At 40.9% G+C, this 21,503-nt stretch overlaps 1 protein-coding gene across 3 annotated transcripts in view; it reads right to left on the reverse strand.

Annotated features, from left to right (window-relative positions):
- The window catches only part of PTPRO (protein tyrosine phosphatase receptor type O), a 264,792-nt gene that overhangs the window by 22,045 nt on the left and 221,244 nt on the right, over positions 1–21,503 (reverse strand). For all 3 annotated transcript variants that reach the window (XM_070790022.1, XM_070790021.1, XM_070790020.1), the window contains 6 exons: positions 18,441–18,476; positions 14,918–14,999; positions 5,575–5,665; positions 2,267–2,343; positions 1,308–1,442; positions 707–829 (listed from right to left, as the gene is read on the reverse strand). In XM_070790022.1, the coding sequence (XP_070646123.1) occupies positions 707–829; positions 1,308–1,442; positions 2,267–2,343; positions 5,575–5,665; positions 14,918–14,999; positions 18,441–18,476 (544 nt within the window). The remainder of the gene's footprint in view (positions 1–706; positions 830–1,307; positions 1,443–2,266; positions 2,344–5,574; positions 5,666–14,917; positions 15,000–18,440; positions 18,477–21,503) is intronic.

Below are 21,503 nucleotides of genomic sequence, written 5' to 3' on the forward strand. Positions count from 1 at the left end.
AGAACACAGTACTAGTAAAACTTCCCTCCTATTTTTAGGACTGCTCTCTGTGAAGGAGCCATAAAGAAGGAACCAGGGTGACTGTGATTGATGTCAGCACCTAGCCTAGTACACCAACATTCAGCTTGAGCTCTAAAGTCTGCCTTCAGGAAAAAATAGACATTTCTGACATCCTAACCATCAGAAATCAACGGCATTTCAAAAGAGCCATGAAACCATGATTAATAAGGTCCAGAAGTACCTTTGAAATAAGAAAAACCAAACTACAACAAAATAAGAAACAAAGCCAAACAAAACCCAAACCACTACCTCTAAAATTACATTTTAATTTATAGTGTAAGTATATCCTGATTTTGCATATCCTCCTTATATTCATACATAGTATAAGTAGTGGCAACACTCCTTTCCTTAGTCATGTTGGTGAGCCGTGGGTCACCATGTCTTCTATTACCCTGGGTGAATCTGAGACAGAACAGTGCAGCCTTCTGATTCCATGTCCTCCGGCTGTCTGGACCAGAAGCATCTTATCCACATCACCCTCCGGGAGATGGGAAACAAGCACATTGTATGTGGCATTTTTCTCTTGGAGGAAGCAGTGTCACCAAGTCTAAAGCACTCACAGTCTCCCGTGAAGGAGGATGGGCTTCCTGACCCTGGGGATTCCCTCAGCGTGGGGATGGCCCCTGAAACCCTGCTCCTGACTTACGTAGTTGATCCGGAAATGTCTACAAGCCCAGTCGTCCTGCTCTTCCTCCGACATCATCTCCACCGTGATGTCACCATACGCTATGGGCTCTTCTGTAAATGGCCAGTAATGATCACATTTCACCTGAGGGGGCAATAGCATAACCTTTTAAGACCAACAGGCTGGGGAAGAAACAGTCAGTGATCATTTAGAGAAAGCAAATGACTCGCCTCTAAAGGATCATATAGGATTACTGTGAGGATAAAGAATGAAGCAAGAGGAACATACATCTATGTAATGTTTTCTCCTTTTTTTTTCCATCAAAGGGGCCATCATAGTAACTAACTGCATAAACCCATATGATTTTAAACATTTTTCTTGGGAAGCCTATAAAATTACACCCACACATTTTTAAAAATTTTAATTGGAGGATAATTGCTTTAGAATATGGTATTGGCTTCAGCCATAAAGCAACGTGAATCAGTCACAGGTACACATATGTCCCCTCCCTTCTAAGCCTCCCTTCCCCGCCACGGTGAGCACATTCCTTGGCAGTGGCTGGTGAGGTTTTACTGCTAAGTGAGACTGAATTCTTTACTTTCAAAGGACTGGAAGTACTTACCCTCCTCTTCTCATTACATTGAGTGAGCATGACAATAATCTGGGACTTCTGTTGCAGGACCATCTTCCAGAAGTCATTTCTGGTTTCAGGCAGTGGCCCCTGTGTGGCAATGTATTCCTGGGGTGAATTGTACCCCTGGAAGACAAAGACAAAGTTGTCACTTAAGGAGCTAAAGTGAAAGTCACTCAGTCATGTCCAACACTTTGCAACCTCAAGGACTGTAGCCCACCAGGCTCCTCTGTTTGTGGAATTCTCTGGGCAAGAATACTGGAGTGGGTTGCCATTCCCTTCTCCAGGGGATCTTCCTGACCCGGGGATCAAACCCAGGTCTCTTGCATTGCAGGCAGATTCTTTACCATCTGAGCCACCAGGAAAGCCTTAAAATCAACACCAATTGCTGTTCCACACAAATGAGAAGCAACTGAGAATTTACTGGGGAGAAACCTGGTAAAGGATCATGCACCTATATTATGTTTTCTCCATTTTTTTTCCATTAAAGAGACAGTCATAGTAACTAACTGCACAAATCCGTGTGGTTTTAAACATTTTTCTTGGGAAGCTACAAAATCACACCCACGCCTTTCTACAATAACAATCACGTGTCTATACAGATACATTTTAAAAGCACAGGTTGGCGCTGACACTGAAATTTAAGCATAGGAAAGTAGACCTTTGGTATAATTATCTACTTTCACTAGTCCTTTTCAAAGATATTTGAACATTATTATTCTCTGGGCTCCCTCCCCTCCCTGCCATTCTTTATTCTAAAATGGAATAATGGAAACTGTTCTTTATAGTTGAACTGCTTGGTGAAGAATGACTCTCTATTGAACTGTTCGACTCCTCTCTGCAGCTGTAATAGTCTTCCTCTGGCTGGGGTAGAATTTGGATGCCTGATTTTGTTTGTTTGTCTGTTTTTGGATGCCTGATTTAAGGAATTTTTTTTTTTTTTTACTTACAGGAATGTAGTTGGCATTGATGTAGTCTGCACCTTCCTCTTCATTCATGGAGATCAATCTCACTCGGCTAAAGTCATCTGTAAAGAATAAAGAGAAAAATATTAAACATAACAGCAGAAGGGTGCAGTTACTATGAAGAATAGTATGGAGGGTCCTTAGAAACTAAACACAGAGTAACTACATGATCCAGCAATCCCACCCTGGGTGTATATCTGGAAAAGATGAAAAGTTTAGTTTGAAAAGATGCAGGCACCCTAACGTTCAGTGCAGCACTACTAATAGTAGCCAAGACCTGGAGACAACCTCAGAGGCTATCAACAGATGAATGGAGAAAGAAGATGTGGTAAACATACACAATGGAATAGCACTCAGGCATAAAAAGGAATGAAATAATTCCATTTGCAGCAACTTAGATGGACTAGGGATGACCACACTAAACGAAGTAAGTCAGACAAAAAAAGACAAATATCATCTATCACTTCTATGTAGAATCTTAAAAAAATGATGCAAATGAACTTATTTATAACACAGAAATGGACTCACAGATATAGAAAATAAGTTTATGGTTACCAAAGGGGAAATGAGTGGGGCGGGGGATGGGGGATAAATTAGGAGCTTGGGATTAATAGATACAAAACAAAAGAGAAAAAAAGAAAAACATTCAGAATGTAATGAAGACTTGTCAAGACAATTCTATACTCAATATTTGTACCCCAAATCAAGTTAAATTGGTCAGTGATAGGGTAGGTAAAGTTTATTTTAGCTTTATATTTTAGCCATATCTCAATCTTAGTTTCTTGTTTAAATAAATATATAAATATCTCCCAACCACTATTTCCTCCCCACCAGCCTTCCTGTTCTTAAAAGAGTGGTCTCTAGATTTGCAGGGAATTGTGGAGAATATGTAGAGGAACTAAAATATCTGGTGGGTTGTATGAAGGCTATCGAATGTAACCTAAACCTAGGATTTCCATTTCACTCAAGTCTTCCCTGGTAGCTCAGCTGGTAAAGAATCTGCCTGTAATGCAGGGGACCCCAGTTTGATTCCTGGGTTGGGAAGATCCACTGGAGAAGGGATAGGCTATCCACTCCAGTATTCTTGGGCTTCCCTTGTGGCTCAGCTGGTAAAGAATCTGCCTGCAATGAGGGAGACCTGGGTTTGGTCCCTGGGTTGGGAGGATGCCCTGGAGAAGGGAAAGGCTACCCACTCCAGTATTCTGGCCTGGGGAATTCCACAGTCCATGGAGTAGCAAAGAGTCGGACATGACTGAGCAACTTTCACTTTCACTTTCTGGGATATCCAGAGAACTCACTATCTCTGGGAAGCCTAGAGAAAAGAAGATGGTGTTGATGGGCTTTTTGTAAATGGACTTCAAATGAAGATAATAAATCCTGAAATGCATACAGACAGAAAGTGTTATATGATAATATTGTGCTGTGCTGTGCTAAGTCGCTTCAGTCTTGTCTGACTCTGTGCAACCCCATGGACTGTGCAGCCTTCCAGGCTCCTCTGTCCATGAGATTCTCCAGGCAAGAATACTGGAATGGGTTGTCATGCCCTCCTCCAGGGGATCTTCCTGACCCTGGGGTCGAACCTGCAGCTCCTGCAGCTCCTGCATTGCAGGCAGGTTCTTTATCACTGAGCCACCAGGGAAGCTCACAATAATATTCAGTTCAGTTCAGTTCAGTCGCTGTGTCTGACTCTTTTCGACCCCATGAATTGCAGCACGCCAGGCCTCCCTGTCCATCACTAACTCCCGGAGTTCACTCAGACTCACGTCCATCGAGTCAGTGATGCCATCCAGTCATCTCATCCTCTGTTGTCCCCTTCTCCTCCTGCCCCCAATCCCTCCCAGCATCAGAGTCTTTTCCAATGAGTCAACTCTTTGCATGTGGTGGCCAAAGTACTGGAGTTTCAGCTTTAGCATCACTCCTTCCAAAGAACACCTAGGACTGATCTCCTTTAGAATGGACTGGTTGGATCTCCTTGCAGTCCAAGGGATTCTCAAGAGTCTTCTCCAACACCACAGTTCAAAAGCATCAATTCTTCGGTGCTCAGCCTTCTTCACAGTCCAACTCTCACATCCATACATGACTACTGCAAAAACCATAGCCTTGACTAGACAGACCTTTGTTGGCAAAGAAAAGTCTCTGCATTTTAATATGCTATCTAGGTTGGTCATAACTTTCCTTTCAAGGAGTAAGTGTCTTTTAATTTCATGGATGCAATCACCATCTGCAGTGATTTTGGAGCCCACAAAATAAAGTCTGATACTGTTTCCACTGTTTCCCCATCTATTTCCCATGAAGTGATGGGATCAGATGCCATGATCTTCGTTTTCTGAATGTTGAGCTTTAAGCCAACTTTTTCACTCTCCACTTTCACTTTCATCAAGAGGCTTTTGAGTTCCTCTTCACTTTCTGCCATAAGAGTGGTGTCATCTGCATATCTGAGGTTATTGATATTTCTCCTGGCAATCTTGATTCCAGATTGTGTTTCTTCCAGTCCAGCGTTTCTCATGATGTACTCTGCATGTAAGTTAAATAAGCAGGGTGACAATATACAGCCTTGATGTACTCCTTTCCCTATTTGGAACCAGTCTGTTTTTCCAGTCTGGTCCTAACTTGCTTCCTGACCTGCATACAGGTTTCTCAAGAGGCAGGTCAGGTGGTCTGGTATTCCCATCTCTTTCAGAATTTTCCACAGTTCCTACCTAATTTTGTCAAAAACCCTCATGAAGGAGGCTTCTCTGTAAAGGTTTGCAATTTTCCCTTCTTTCCCAGCCCCCACTAGAGTGTAGCAGAGAAGAATGTTAAATTTATATTAGAATGTGTTTTAATGGTCCTATTAAGTACTTTGTGAATCTTTTTCTTTGAATGTTGCTTTTACTGCAAAATCCTAAGGAAGAGCAGAACTTGCCAGAAGTAAGAAAGAAGCCTTTTTCACACCTTGCATTTCCTTTCTATTTGCCTCCTTCCACTGTCAATGAATTGATTGAAAATAGGTTATGAGCACAATTTATCTTATCCCTTATTTGGCTAAGACATTTTGATCTCCCGAGGGTCAAAGGGTCAGTTTTTTCTGTTCAGATACAATTTGTTTAAAAGCATGATAATTAAATCTTCCTACACACAACAAGATCTAATGATATCAAAGCACCAATGCAGTCAATGCAATTGCAGACATGGCCTTGGGGATACAGATCATTCCTGGCCTGGCTAGAGGTTGGTGGAACTGATTCATCTGCCATAACAGCCCTTCTGCCTTTGGAAGACAAGAGCAGGATCAGCATTATTGACCGTCTTACATGGTAGGATGTTTGTATAACGATTTTTACATCGGTTCAGTGGAAGGTCTGCAGCAAAGTGTGGAATATCCAGTCCAATCAACTTCAATTCCTGTAAATGACAGAAAAAATTTAAGATTCCATCAGAGGGATTATTTGATAGAAGTCATTTGCAAAGAATAAGAAGAAAAATATTAAAAGTTAAGAGTGGGAAAGTGTAGCCAGTATGTTGTACAGTATAGAGTTTCCTTAAAAACTAAAAACAGAGTTACCACATGATCCAGCAATCCCACTCCTGTGGAACTGGATTATTGTCCACACTGGATTATTGCTCATAGTGGATTATTTTTCACTTCTTGCCTCTAATAGAACTACCACAATGATCACACCCCTTTGTCTTATGATGTTGCAGGGGCTTCCCTGGTGGCTCAGATGGTAGAGAATCTGCCTGCAATGCAGGAGACCCAGGTTTCATTCCTGGGTCTGGAATATCCCCTGGAAGAGGAAATGGCAACCCACTCCAGTATTCTTGCCTGGAGAATCCCATGGACAGAGGAGTCTGGTGGGTTATAGTCCATGGGGTCACAGAGAGCAGACACAACTGAGTGACTAACACTTTCACTTTTCTTTCGGCTCCCTTTTGAAACAGAGTGTACTTCTCCATTCTACTGCTGTCACCTTGCTTTGGGCCAACGAAGTTGGGTGGAACTCATGTCCAATCTGAAGCTTTAAATGTGTTTGCTCAGCTTGATTTGCTTGCCTGGGCTTCTGCCATATGGTGGAAAAGAATGTGCCCAGAGAAACTGCTGATCCCAGGATGAGAAGACGCATGGAACAGACCTGACCCTGACTCACAGCCTGAAGCAGAACCATCTCAGCTGTCCCCCAGCCCCACGAGGGAGAGAAATAAGTGTTGTAGGTCACCGGGATTTTGAGGTCATGTCTTACGTAGTTTTACTGCAGTAGTGGCTAACTAATGTAATACATAAATATCTTGGATAACTAGGTGATCCCTGAGAGAAGGTAAAAATTGTGTGTTACACTCTCAGGGTGTGGAAGATTGGAAAACAGATATGTTTCCGAGTTTTCAGGAATACAAGGTAACTTGAAATTTATGCAGTTTGCAAAAATATTTCCTATTCTATGAGAAATTGTGGGTATTTCTCCTATAAGCAATGAACTTTCAAGAAAGTATAATAAAGGAGAGAGTGAGGAACAAAAAGTATGGAACACTCTCCATGTTACAAGATATTGGATTGACAGTCACTAGAAGTCTGTCTGTTCTATGATCTGTTGGATCATAGAAAGAGCAAGAGAATTCCAGAAAACATCTACTTCTGCTTCACTGACTATGCTAAAGCCTTTAACTAGGTGGATCACAACAAACTGTGGAAATTCTTAAAGAGATGGGAATACCAGACCACCTGACCTGTCTCCTGAGAAACCTGCATGCAGGTCAAGAAGAAACAGAACCAGATGTGGAACAACAGACTGGTTCCAAATTGAGAAAGGAGTACATCAAGACTGTATATTGTCAACCTGTTTATTTAACTTACATGCAAAGTACATCATGAGAAATGATGGGCTGGATGAAGCACAGGCTGGAATCAAGATTGCCAGGAGAAATGTCAATAACCTCAGATATGCAGATAACACCACCCTTATGGCAGAAAGTGAAGAGGAACTAAAAAGCCTCCTGATGAAAGTGAAAGAGGAGAGCGAAAAAGCTGGCTTAAAACTCAACATTCAGAAAACGAAGATCATGGCATCCAGTCCTATCACTTCATGGCAAATAGATGGGGAAACAGTGGAAACAGTGACAGACTTTATTTTCTTGGGCTCCAAAATCACTGCAGATGTAACTGCAGCCATGGAATTAAAAAGCATTTGATCCTTGGAAGAAAAGCTATGATAAACTTAGACAGTGTATTAAAATGCAGAGGCATTTCTTTGCCAAAAGAGGTCCATATAGTCACAGCTATGGTTTTCCCAGTAGTCAAGTACGGATGTGACAGATGGACCTTAAAGAAGTCTGAGCTCCAAGGAACTGATGCTTTTGAACTGTGGTGTTGGAAAAGACTTTTGAGAGTACCTTGGACAGCAAGGATATCCAACCAGTCCATCCTAAAGGAAATCAATCCTGAGTATTCATTGGAAAGACTGATGCTGAAGCTGAAGCTCCAATACTTTGGCCACCTAATGTGAAAAGCCAACTCACTAGAAAAGATCCTGATGCTGGGAAAGATTGAAGGCAGGAGGAGAAGGAGATGACAGAGGATGAGATGGTTGGATGGCATCACCAACTCAATGGACATGAGTTTGAGCAAGCTCCAGGAGATGGTGAAGGTCAGGGAAGCCTGGAGTGCTGCAGTCCATGGGGTCACAAAGAGTCAGACGCAACCGAGCAACTGAATAACAACAAAGAAATCTGGTAATGAAACTGCAAAATAAGGATGGAGCAGTAGTGGGTGGGCAAACCCTTCCATGAAAATAGGAACATTCAAATATTTGCTTGTGTGTATCAGGACTATTATAAATTCTGTTATCAGAAACTGCATTGTTACAGCAATTTTTATATATACAGACAACCAACATACCTCAGAAAGTCTACATTACTGGAAAAGGGGATTTCTGAGCTGTTATGTGTGTGGAAGGAAACAAGGGGTTGGAGTCAGACTACCTGAATTTGCCCAGAGGCATCATTTATGTTGTGGTCTACAAGAATGGTGCTCCCTGGAGTTGTGCAGTGCATAACCAATGCAGCAGATCCCATACAAATCTGAAGGCAATATTATGTAACCATATGTCTAGGTAACCAACCACAAATGGGGTTACATAGATAGTATGCATTTTTCTAAATGACTATTAAGTGAAGAAGTATAGACACCACTTGCTGGAAATTTTATTTACTTACATGGGATGCTGGGGCTTCCCCAGTGGCTCATCAGTAAAGAATCTCCTTACAATGCAGGAGACGCAGGAGACACAAGTTTAATCCCTGGATCGGGAAGACTCCCTGGAAGCGGCCATGACAACTAACTCCAGTATTCTCACCTGGAGGGTCACATGGACAGAGGAGCCTGGCGGGCAATGGTCCATCGGGTTGCAGAGAGCGGACACAACTGAAGCGACTGAGCCTGCACAGGATGCTACTCTTCATGATTCCTCCCAATTATTACTTCAAAGAATCAGAAGCTGGAGGAATACTTTTCAGGGGAAGGAATTTTGGAGCGCCTTTGAAAGACTTTTGAGAGGAGCTGGAGACATTTGATCATGTTTTGAGAAATTGAACAGGGAAACTTTGTGTGTGTGTGTACATGTGTGTGTGTGTGTGTATGTGCCTTTAGTGTCTTGATTCAAGTGCTCATGCAAAGCAAATATTGTAGACACCCAGTTCTTGGGATTCCTGCTGCATCCACAAAGAAGTTTGTCGGTAGCTTAGGGTGTGTGTTAAATGAAATTGGAATGCAAGCTGTAGACGGCATGGATAAATTGACTTGATTATCCAGATTTCTCTCTTCCTTTGATTTTTTTTAAAAATCATTTTTGGCTATTCAAACTCACAAAATGTCAAGCTCTTGGCCCAAGTCGAAGTCAATCTCAAGACCAACAGTGCTGACTTTGATCTGCAATTTACACATTTGGATGTTTTTCCTATCTCAGTCAAAATCCTTGTTTGCCAAATGCCATCAAACAGAAGTTTGTCATTTTTCCTTTATAACTGTTTTTTTTTTTCATTTTAAAAATGATTGTCAAAGACTGATAATATTGTTCTTGTAAGAACCAAAACTTATTTTTAGCAAACTTCAACCTAACCAGTGTTATTTTTAGGTTACCTCCTTTTGGCAGCTCTAAGCTTAAATGATGTTTCCTTTGCTTAAAATATTTTGGAAACATACCTCCTTTGGGGAGTGTCTTTATAGATAAAACTGTCTAAATTTTCATCTATTTCATTTAAATAAAGTTATATAAATGAATTTATTTATTTATGTAAATACCTGGTTTATTTTGGTGGAGCACTTATAAAGGGTGTGCATGTATGCCCAGTTATGTCTAACTCTTTGTGACTCCATGGAGCCCGCCAGGGTCCTCTATCCATGGGATTTTCCAGGCAAGAATGCTGGAGTGGATTCCATTTCCTCTGCCAGGGGATCTTGCCAACCTAGAGATCGAACCTGTGTCTCCTGCATTGGCGGACTGATTCTTTACCACTGAGCCACCTGGGAAGCCTTTATAAACTGTAGGGTCTTGAAAAAGTAGGTTAACTAGTTCTCTCATTGTTTAATTCTCTGTAACCTGTTGTTAGTTTAATTATGTGTAAGATAAGGTTAATAATTTTTCCATACCTTTCTGATATATGGTGACTATCATACGGAATGATTAAGCTTAGTTAATATCAACGCAACACTTACTGATCATGACTGAAATGCTTCTGCTAGGATTCTTTGTTTTGCTTTGTCTGGCTCCATTATTTCTCCCTCCTTTGCCATTTGTGCTAACTGTACAACTCTCTCTGCTAAGCCCTCACTTTGCAGACAGAGTGATCAACCACAGGAAAAGGCCTCCGGTATGAAAAGAAACTGTGGAAACAGATTGAGAGTGAGCACTGGAGCACATATGGGAGCTGACTAGCTGATAGAACTTTAATTGTGTGTTGCCTTCCTGCTATAAATGCCTAAAGTTGATAAGAGACGTTTAATTGGCTGAACACTGTAAATGTAAATTGCCAAAGTTAAATTGCAGCAAAGCAGGGAAGGCAAGGGTACACAAAATGCCTTGCAATCTTTTGTAATTTAGCCTGTCACTAGGTAGGAAATTAAATACTAAGTTTCTAGCCCAGTAGCTTCGCAGTTATTTTCTTTCCAGCCAGATGGAAACTCCAGTGGCTTAAATCTTCATGAACGCAAAGTATGAGGTGATAGCCTGAAACCCACATCCTTCATTTTTGAATTTTCTTTCGCCAGTTTTGTTTCTAATATAATTTATCATTGTGGGTTTTTTCCTAGGTTACTCAGTCATCTATCGTGGGCTAAATCTGATCCCTCCAAAGATATGTCCATATTGGAACCTTGTTAAGAGAGAGTCTTTGCAGTTGTAATTAAGAATCACAAGATAAGATCATTCTGTATTATCTGGATGGGTTCTGAAGCTAATGGTAAGTGTCCTTATAAAAGTCCCAAGGAGGGACTTTCTTGGTGGTCCAGTGGTTAAGACTCCAGGCTTCTAATGCAGGGGATGTGGGTTCAATCCCTGGTCGAAGAAGTAAAGTCCCACATGCCATGTGGCATGATCAAGAAAAAAAAAGATGGAGGCAATGTCCAACATTAAATAAGAGTAAAATAAAACAAAATAAAATATAACAGAATAAAAGAGAGAAGAAGAGAGCCATATGAGGATGAAGGCATTGATTAGAGCTATATATAGCTACAAGCCAAAGATGCCTGGGTCCACCAGAAGCTGGAAGAGACAAAGAGAGATACTCCCCTTGAGCCTTCGGAGGGAGCATGGCCTTGCTAGCACTTTAATTTTAGACATCTGGCCTCTAGAACTGTGAGAAAGTACATTTCTATTGTTTTAAGTAATCATGATTATGGTAATTTGTTGTGGCAGCCCCCTAGAAAACTAAGAGAGTGACTGAAGCCAGTGGCAGTCTGTGTTGTGCTGGCTGTGTTTGAAGCATACAGTCTTGAAAATCAGAGCACAAACACACTCACTGTGTTTGTCAGGTTGGGTTGCTGTAAGAAAATACCACAGGCTGAGCAGCTGGAACAGAAATGCACTTGTCATAGCTGTGGAAGCTAAGATGTCCAAGAATACGGCACTGGCAAGGTAGGTTTCGGTGGTGGCTTCCCTGGTGGCTCAAATGATAAAGAATCTATCCGCAATGTGGAGTCCTGGGTTTGATCCCTGGGTCAGGAAGATCCCCTGGAGAAGGGAATGGCTACCCACTCCAGTATTCTTACCTGGAGAATCCCATAGACAGAGGAACCTCATGGGTTATAGTCCATGAGGTTGCAAAGAGTCAGACACTACTGAGCAACTAACACACACACACACATATAGGTGCGTATGTGTGTGTGTGTGTGTGTATAATGTACACTAAGTCTAACTGTAAGTGACTAACATTTTCACTTTCACTTCAAAGTAGGTTTCATTGTGAGGCTTCCCTTTGTTTGTAAGTGGCCACCATCATGGCTGTGTGCTTCCATGATCTCTTGTTCATGTGTACATGGTGGGCATTGGGAGGAAGAGGCATCCTTCCTCGGAGGCATCATTTATGCTGTGGTCTACAAGAATGGTGCTCCCTGGAGTTGTGCAGTGCATAACCAATGCAGCAGATCCCGTACAAATCTGCCTTCAATTAAGGAGACCAACGTTCTCAATCTTTGAGTCAAGAAGATCCTCTGGAGAAGGGAATAGCTACCCACTCTAGTATGCTTGCCTGGAGAATCCCAAGGACAGAGGAACCTGGTGGGTTATAGTCCATGGGGTCACAAAGAGTCAGACACGACTGAGGCAAGCATGCACAGCAACAGTTTAGATTTTAAACTGAGTGATAGTCACTCAGTCATGTCCAACTCCCTGCGACCCCATGGACTGTAGCCTGCCAGGCTCCTCTGTCCATGGGATTCTCCAGGCAAGAATATTGGAGTGGGTTGCCATTTTTTAAACTGAACATAATTCAACATAACAATTTTGGGAATAATGCTCTCTCTCTCTGGTTTAGCCACGTGGTTCCAGTAAGAATTCCTGTTCTTCTGTGATTCTGCCCTCCCTGGCTGCAGACAGTGTGAGCTGTTTTATGGATACTGAAACCCCCACCAGGTGGAAGAAGTTAACTATATGATGACTAGACTGTAGCCATGACACAAGCTGCCACAATTTTGAGAATTGGCCTCAAAGAAACAGAAACGAATAGACTCTGGAATTGAAGAGTAACTGTACCTAAAACAACCAAGACTCTGGAATTGAAGAGTAACTGTACCTAAAACAACAAGATGATGCTAGTCAGACCACTGATGACCAGTTTCAAGATGACTGTCAGAACTGACTCCTGTTTCTGCATGTAGCTCCGTCCTTCTGTCTATAAAAGCTCTTGCCCACTGGTCGTTAGTGGGGAGAGTTGGCCTTTGGACAGGCATCCAAAATAAAGCAAACTTGCCTTTCCAACCATCTGGCCTCTAATGGTTTTTGAGCAATTCCACTTTCAGCAACACTCTGAGGCTGTCGGTGGTTCCATAATCCACTATGAGAAAGAGGTTGGATTGGGCCAGAGAAAGTGAGGCCAAGACAGAGAGAGAAGTAGAAATGAGAGATTTCTATTTCTTTAAAGAGGGGTTCTCTTGCCCCTGATTTTAGCCATTTCTGAGTCTCAGCTGCTTCCCTGCTCCCCTCCCGGTATAGTCACTCAATCCTCCCTTTGATTATATGAGATATCTTAGTTTTCATTTGAACAAGTTCCCTTTATGTTTGGTCTAAACCAGTTTGAATTGTGTTTCTGTCATTCACAGAATTTTTTTCTGTCTGGAAAAAAAAACATATTTTTTTACTGGAAAATGATTCTCTGAATTTTTTTTAAAACTAGTGATGCAATTCAGAAGCACAGTAATAGCTACACTGGGGTTTGATGGCATGAACTGAGAGTACTTCAGCAAAGTACTGAAGTTTGCCTGCCAGCAAAGGCAATGACCCTGGTTGTGCCACTGAGATCAAGTCAGCTAGTAGGAATTAAATGACTGCAGCCTTCAACGAAGTTGAAAGTGTACCTGTGCTATATTGTATTGACCAAAAAGTTCATTTGGATTTGTTCGTAAGATGATATGGAAAAATCCAAACAAACTTTTTGGCTAACCCAATCATTTTCATCACCATGATGAGAATTATTTAGATATTTATTTTCTTTTGAGTTTAGCCTTATGTTTTCTTATAAAAAGCCTCCTTCTTTCGTTGGTATACTTTTCTGAAATATCATCTTCCCATTTTGTTATTGTTTAGCTGCTAAGTCATGTCTGACTCTTTTGTGGCCCCATGGACGGTAGCCTGCCAGGCTCCTCTGTCCATGGGATTTCCCAGGCAAGAATACTGGGAGTGGGTTGCCATTCCCTTCTCCAGGGGATCTTCTTAACCCAGGAACTGAACCTGAGTCTCCCCCATTGGCAAGTGGATTCTTTACCACTAAGTCACCACGGAAGCCCCCAACCCTCCCATAGATCTCCATTTCAAATTGGGTTTCTGTTTTTGAGCATCTGGTGTAGCATTTATAATTTCATATGCCAGCTGCATACAATGGATAACTCAGTCAGGCTTTATGTGACATTTCTCAAGACACAGGTGATAGTTGGGGGCTTTGTATTTGATAATGTATGAGACTCTTCTCATCCTTAAATCCCCTGTTGGGATGAATATCCACACCAGGACTCCTGCTGCTTCTTGCAGAACAAAGCTATTCTTGGCTAGTGCAGGAAAAGAAGAAATGAATATGGATAATGAGGAGAAGGCAGCTTTATTCAACAGCCTAGTGTCTCACAGGAAAAAAAAGCCTAAAAAGCTTTAAAAAAAATGACACAATTTAGAAATCACTTTATCTTTCCTGTCTTTTTGGTCTTCGTGAATCACGAGTCACCTGAGCCTTGCTGTAGAAGGCTCCAGACTGTATGCTGAGCTGTGAAATATGTGAGAAGAAAACCTGGGGACCAGCTGTACCCCTCACACTACAGAGATCCTAGACTCATTTCCATCTACTCTGACACACATTCTTGGATTCAAAGAAAAAAGTGTGCTCCAGAAAAAGGAGATGTCGCTAATTTTGTACTTCTTCTACACAAAGCATGTGTAACTCTCTCTAATTTCTCCAAGAAAAGCAAACAAAACCTCGCATATCCAATAGACTGCCAAACTCCTGAGGTTATAAGAAACACCAGGCTCCTCTATGCTCAGGAGACAAGGGGCTCCAGTCCAATTCATCCACCATCCACACTTACCGTGGCCTAAATGACATGAGAAACGCAGTAAAAATCCCCAGAAAGAGAAATTGTTCTGACTCTCAATCCTCAGTTTGCTTCCCCTCACTTTCCATCCCCTGGTTTTCAGTGCTACTGTGGAAAACGTCTCCTGTTGCCATGTTTGTTCACCCCAGTGCCTACATCTATTCTCTCCTTTCCTTCATTTGTGCCACCCAAACACTGACCTACTAAGGGATGACATCCTTCGCTCTGAACCACCACCCTACACAACCCTGAGCCCAGTGATCATTCTGCCTTTTATGAATCACACTCAGCATTGCCCAGTGAGCAGAGGATTGATGCAGGTACAAGTCTGCCAGTTCCAATGCCCCCAGAGGGCAGGAAATACTTTATCTACTCACCTCAAACTGAAGAGAAAATTTATAGTCAGAGTCTTTGGCCATGTCCTTGATGTACGCATCAAAATCATCCAGTTGAACCGGGCTTTGTCAAACACAAAGAAAAGTACATTTTAAAAATCCTGCTGATAGGTGTCACACAATGTTTAACGCCTTACTTCTCAAACATGAACAATTTCCTTGCAGAAAACAGACGTTTTACTTCTCACAGGTTAGCACTCATATTTTTTTAGGGTTAAAATTACCAATCCCTATATAATTAAAAAAGAGAGCCCTATGTGCTTAACTTCCTTGAGATAGGAAAAATCTCTAGATTTTCCATTGACTTTTACTTTAGCAGCAACATATTTCACACACACATATTCATATACACACAGGTATATGTGTTGTTTCTAGAAAACTCCAATTTATAGGGAAAAACAAAGGATTAGCCTGAAGACCTGTTTGAATTATAGTTTTACTTTATTTACTTAACTCTCCTGAGATTTAACATGCTCATCTATGAAATATCATAGGGACACTTACATCGCAAGGTTGACATTTGTATATCATAGACACTTGTAAATTTAAACGGTTTGACAAAGGCAGGGAATTTTGTCTCCCCAGAGAAAAGGCTGGAAGCACATCTCCAGGGAGTTCCCAGTGCCTCGCTCAGAGAGGGCTGTGTTCAGAGCCTTGCACATCTCTAGAAGTCTCAAAACTCTTCGTAAATAAAATAAGGTAGCACATCCGACTTTACATTTCTGCATATGCCACAGAAGTTCCCGCCTTATTTTTGTTTTGTGGAATAAGAATTCAGTTCTATTTTCTGTAGTTGTCTCTAGCTGCTTATCTCTTCTAGGGCTTACCTGTCCCAATCTGTTCTTGGAGCTTCTGCAGGACACAGCACTCTGTCACCTAACCCAAGCCTTTCCACCTTACCAGGGTCCACAGAGTTAGCCTTTCTCTCAGTCTTGCTGCAACTTACTCAGCTTATGTCATCCACCTGTAGTCTTATTTCTTATTAGCAAATACATAGCATATAATAGATATTTGTTCAAAGTTGTTAATTAGCTCCTCTGATTTATTTATGTTAAGATTTTAGTAGATTTTAAGGGTATTATGCCTCCTAGATAATACAAATTGTAATGGTTTTATTTAATAATAATAACACTGACTGGTACCCTTAAGTGCGTGTGTGTGTGTGTGTATGTGAAAATCGCACCAGGGAAGCTCTGTACCCTTAAAACATACTATAAACTGTAAATATGCTTATGCGTTATCTTGCTTGGTTGATGGTTGAGGTTAGACATGGAGAACGTTAGCCTCGTGCTTGGGCTTTCCTGGTGGCTCAGATGGTAAAGACTCTGTCTGTAGTGCAGGAGATGTGGGTTTGATCCCTCAGTCGGGAAGATCCCCTGGGGGAGGAATGGCTACCCACTCTGGTATTCTTGCCTGGAGAATCCCATGGACAGAGGAGCTTGGTTGGCTATAGTCCATGGGGTCACAAAGAGTAGGACATGACTGAGTAACCCGCATACACTTTCACTTCACTTTTCAGAAGGTGCTCCAGAGAGAGCCAAGGCTGAGACAGTTAAGTGAGGAGTTCAAGATCTCAGGGCTACTAGCCAGAGAAAGTGAAAGTGAAGTCGCTCAGTGACCCCATGGACTGTAGCCTACCAAGCTCCTCCGACCATGGGATTTTCCAGACAAGAGTACTGGACTGGGTTGCCGTTTCCTTCTCCAGGAGATCTTCCCGACCCAGGGATTGAACCCAGGACTCCCACATTGTAGGCAGACGCTTTACCTTTTGAGCCACCAGGGAAGTAAGCCAGAGAATGCTAAGGATAACCAAGGAGAAGGACTCCTGGTTAAAAGCTTTCTCATTCAAACTTGCCATCCTTCTAAAAGAACAGCTAACTTGGGCGGGGGGCAGGGAGGGTCCCCTCCCTACTGTCTTTGAGCAATACAGTGACCTTAAAATTGGGCTTGATAATTCTAGTTCTCATCCCCTTAGGAGGAAAATGGGATTAGAAAAAGCAAAAGCAAGAAGGGGAGGAAAAAGAAAGTCAGAGGAAGGACCAGAAAGTAGAAGGAGGGACATCAGGGAGAGGAGGAGAAGAGAGAGAAAGCTGGTAAGGAGCAGAAATCAATCGGGGGCGGAGGGTGGGGGGAGGATTTAGACCAAAGTGGGAAAGAGGAGGTGAGAAAGGAGAGGAATGAAGGTAAGTGGAGAGAGGGAAGGTGGTAATGGTGGGGCATTTGGACTGAAAGAGAAAAGATAAAGAGAAAGTAAATGGAAAGATGGGAAGAGTACCTAAAAAATGACCTGTAAAGAAGGAGAGAGGACTAGAGGGAAAATGAGGAGAGGGAAGGAGGACGTTAGCTTGACATGGGGTTTTGGCTTATGGGCAGGTTCCACCACATCTATACACCACGCCAAACTTGGTCCACCTCCTGCTTCTCCTCTCTGCCTCCATCTTAGGTCCCCTCTTGGTCCTGAGACTCCAACCTCTAACTGCTCTAATCTATGCCTCCGGACCTCACTTAACAACTCAACTAAAAATTTTGGGCAACAAAGTGTTTCTGTCAAATCATTCCTTCCAGCTGACAGCTCCTCTCCCCTGCTTCGGCTGGTCTTGTCTCTCCTACCTCACTTGATAGATGCCAATGGAATGAGTATTAATTTGAAATAGATTCAGGAAAAAAAATATTCTGTCATCTACATGTGCCAAAGCATTATATGTCACTCAAAGCCAAATAGAAATATTTTGGATTAACGTTTCTTTTGTGTTATGTACTGCATTAGCACAGATACCATAGAACTGATGGAAATTGGCTTAATTGGCTCCTTAATGAATTCACCAATATTCTGTCCCAGGCAAGTATCAAGAATAAAGTCTATTTATAGAAACGATCGACTCTTTATGTGTAGAGTTTTCAACTAAAAGCCTAGAGGTGATACTCTAATTAGGCTTTTGAAATCAACTGATAGTTCATTTTCACCCCTCAGAATTATAATTCTTATGACTTAACCATGCAGTAGATAAGTGAAACCACAGGCAAGCTAAAGCAATTATCCTTTTTGATTTATTATAAAGATTTCCTGAGACAGCATTTATCAAAGTATTTGTTATAACATCAAATAGAATAAAAGCCTTTTTCCTGCAATAAGCGTGAAATTTGAAGCTACAAAATGGCAAAGGTTTTTGTACTACTTTGATGCAGCTAAACATTATATATTTTTTATAGATGTAGAAGAGTAGACATCCTTCTGTAAGACTTCTATAATTCCTAACAACCCATTCTTCCTCAGATTTCACGCAGTGAGAGTTTTCCTTATTCTTGAAAAGTGTTCTGTTGGTACACTTTCTTGGTGGTCACTGACATCCATATGTGTAAACACACCAGCACATAACAGCAACACATAATATGCATTTGCCTCTTTCTTAAGCTTCCTTCTATTAAAGACACACAATCTTTTCAATTTGGAAAGTGAAGATCATTATGAAGAATATTTTTAAATGAAATAGTAAGAAAAACTTACTTAGTCAGTTTCCTCTTCTTTAAGCCATTTTTACTCCTGAGAATTAAAAAAAAGAGAAGCAAATTTATCTGGGCTAAAGAATTGATTAACATATGATTAAGCTTAGGGAGCTTTAAATAATTATTGTATATCAGGCACCTCTATTATATTAAATTTTTATTAAACATGCCTAATTTGTTTAATTACTTTCCCTTAAATGAAAAGATAATGATAAAAATTTCAGATTCATTAAAAAAAATTCCTTTAGATTTCAGAAGCAACCTATACTTTATATTTCAGATTTGCAAAAAAGCTGAGTTCTAGAAATATAATTTCTTGCTCCTAGGTATTAAGTTGCTGAAGTGTTTTGTAAATACGTAGAAATATCTACTGGGTAAACACTCCAGGTTCTACAAGCAAGAAGGAAAAAAATTGGGAAATAAAGGTGACAGCTGATGGACAGAGAATGGACATACTGGTTTTTTAATTAAAGACTAAAAATAACATTTTTAAGGTATTTTCAACAAGAATGTGAATTTGTGCTATCAGCATTGCCATGTGTCATAAATTCTCCTATAGCATTGTTCTTATTCAGTTTTGAACAAAGTTTTAAACTATCTGAAGAATTGCACCTATTACCTGCTTGTTTCTGATTCATTAGTAGTCTGCAAACTCAAATACATATAATACTAATTATGCTTCAGCTAGTTACATTTTAAGAGTATTTTAAAGGGTTATTGTTTTCTACCAACATGTAAGATAACTGACCTAAGTTACCTAAAGCTAGGATAGTATCTGCTGAAAGGCTTCATTATTCTATTTAGATTGTCTTAAATAAATGATATTGATACATGATTGAGTGTTACAACTTTTATAAGTAATTTTCAAAGGTCTTGAAATATTGATGGGAGCACCCAGACCTTCAGAGCACAAACAATAGGTAGTAAATAGCCAGTTGTGATCTGAGTACTCTTAGGTGGCAAAATATTTATTGATATTTAAAATTATGAATATTTGGGTACCCCCATTTCGGGAAAGTCTTTAGCAAATGAAATACTACTTCCTCTGGAATTTCATAGCACTTGATTCATGGAGTATTTCTCATGTGGTCTGATGATGAGTTGTGCATGCCCTCCTTGCTAGATTGTCCTTTGCCCTCAGAGCTGAGAACAGTTCATGGAACACCAGAGGGTGGCCAATAAATGCTTATTTAATTGAATTGAAACAAAACATCTTTATTATATCATCCTCACAATTTTGCTTAATGATGCAATTAAGAATTGGATATTAGATTTGGTCTCATGAAGGATCCCACTGGGGAGATGGCACTTGTGGGTGAAGAGGAATAACAGAAGGAAGGACACATTCATAAACGAAAGTGATGTTTCTGTTTTTCCTTTTCTAGTTTCAGAGGGTTTCTATTTCTTCCCAATTCTTAGTGAAGATAATCCATTCAATAGTTCTTGACATTTCTTTTCTCCCTCAGCTTCTTTTTGTCTTCCATATTTGGGATTTAGAAGGAATAAACATTCAGGTTTTTACTTTGCCTCTTCATCGTCTTCCCCCACAGGAAACCCCCCCAAAACAAAAATCCACCGTCATATTGGACAGAGCTGTGCCACATAGGTGTTTGGGAACCTAAAGAAATTACTTCTTGAATAATTTTCTTAAATTGGAGTAATTGCTTTCCAATTGAGTTAGTTTCTAACATACAAAGAAGTGTATCGACGATGTGTGTACCTCTATCTCCTTCCTCTCACCCCTCCCCCACCCCTCTACGCCATTACAGAGCATCAAGCTGAGCTTCCTGTGCTACTGAATAATTACTTTACTCTGCTCTAGTAATGAAGAAAAGTTATGACCAACCTAGATAGCACAATAAAAGGCAGAGATATTATTTTTTTTCTTAATCTGTGTGAATTTCTTTTTTAAAAAATTTATTTTAATTGGAGACTGATTACTTTACAATATTGTAGTGGTTTTTGCCATACATTGACATGAATCAGCCTTGGGTTTACATGTGTTCCCCATCCTGAAACCCCCTTCCACTTCCCTCCCCATTCCATCCTTCTGAGTTATCCCTGTGCACCAGCCCTGAGCACCCTGTCTCATGCACGATCTCAGAGATATTACTTTGCCAACAAAGGCCCTTCTAGTCAGGGCTGTGGTTTTTCCAGTAGTCATGTGTGGATGTGAGAGTTGGACTATAAAGAAAGCTGAGTGCCAAAGAATTGATACTTTTGAACTGTGGTGTTGGAGAAGACTCTTGAGAGTCTCTTGTACTGCAAGGAGATCCAACCAGTCCATCCTAAAGGAGATCAGTCCTGAATATTCATTGGAAGGACTGATGCTGAACCTGAAGCTCCAATACTTTGGCCACTTGATGCGAAGAACTGACTCATTTGAAAAGACCCTGATGCTGGGAAAGATTGAAGGCAAGAGGAGAAGGGGACGACAGAGGATGAGATGGTTGGATGACATCACCGACTCAATGGGCATGAGTTTGAGTAAACGCTGGGAGTTGGTGATGGACAGGGAGGCCTGGTGTGCTGCAATCCATGGGGTCACAAACAGTTGGACACGACTGAACAACTGAACGGAACTGAACTGTAATGATAACTTACTTAACCTTAGGAATCATACATTTACTTCCTGTATGAGGAGCCCATCACTTTAGTGCCTGATGAAAGCAGAATTTTAGCATAATAAGGAACAGTTCTGGTAACTCTGGAGGTTGCCAACATATTTTGTAATTCAGAGTGAAATTAAAAAAAGAAAAACACAAAACCTTTCTGATCCAAACAGACTTTAAGGGAAACCAGGAGGAAATAAATGTCTGTGGTAGGGTGACACTGAATAAATGTAGTGCTGAAATATTAAGCTGCTACTATTCCACAGCTGTCTTGAAACCTGATTCATGGGAGAGAGGTACTATTTTTTTCTTTCTGTCGCATTCACTGATTGAATGAACCTAAAATACAATATGAAATTCTACCACATGTTTTGTATGCTCTTAAGTATATGTCTTCATAGTTTGTGTATGACTTTCATTGTTCTGATTAGATTTTACTGAATTGCTGAAGA

The sequence above is a fragment of the Bos indicus genome, chromosome 5 (genome assembly GCF_029378745.1).
Source record: "Bos indicus isolate NIAB-ARS_2022 breed Sahiwal x Tharparkar chromosome 5, NIAB-ARS_B.indTharparkar_mat_pri_1.0, whole genome shotgun sequence".
Classification (NCBI taxonomy): Eukaryota; Metazoa; Chordata; class Mammalia; order Artiodactyla; family Bovidae; genus Bos; species Bos indicus.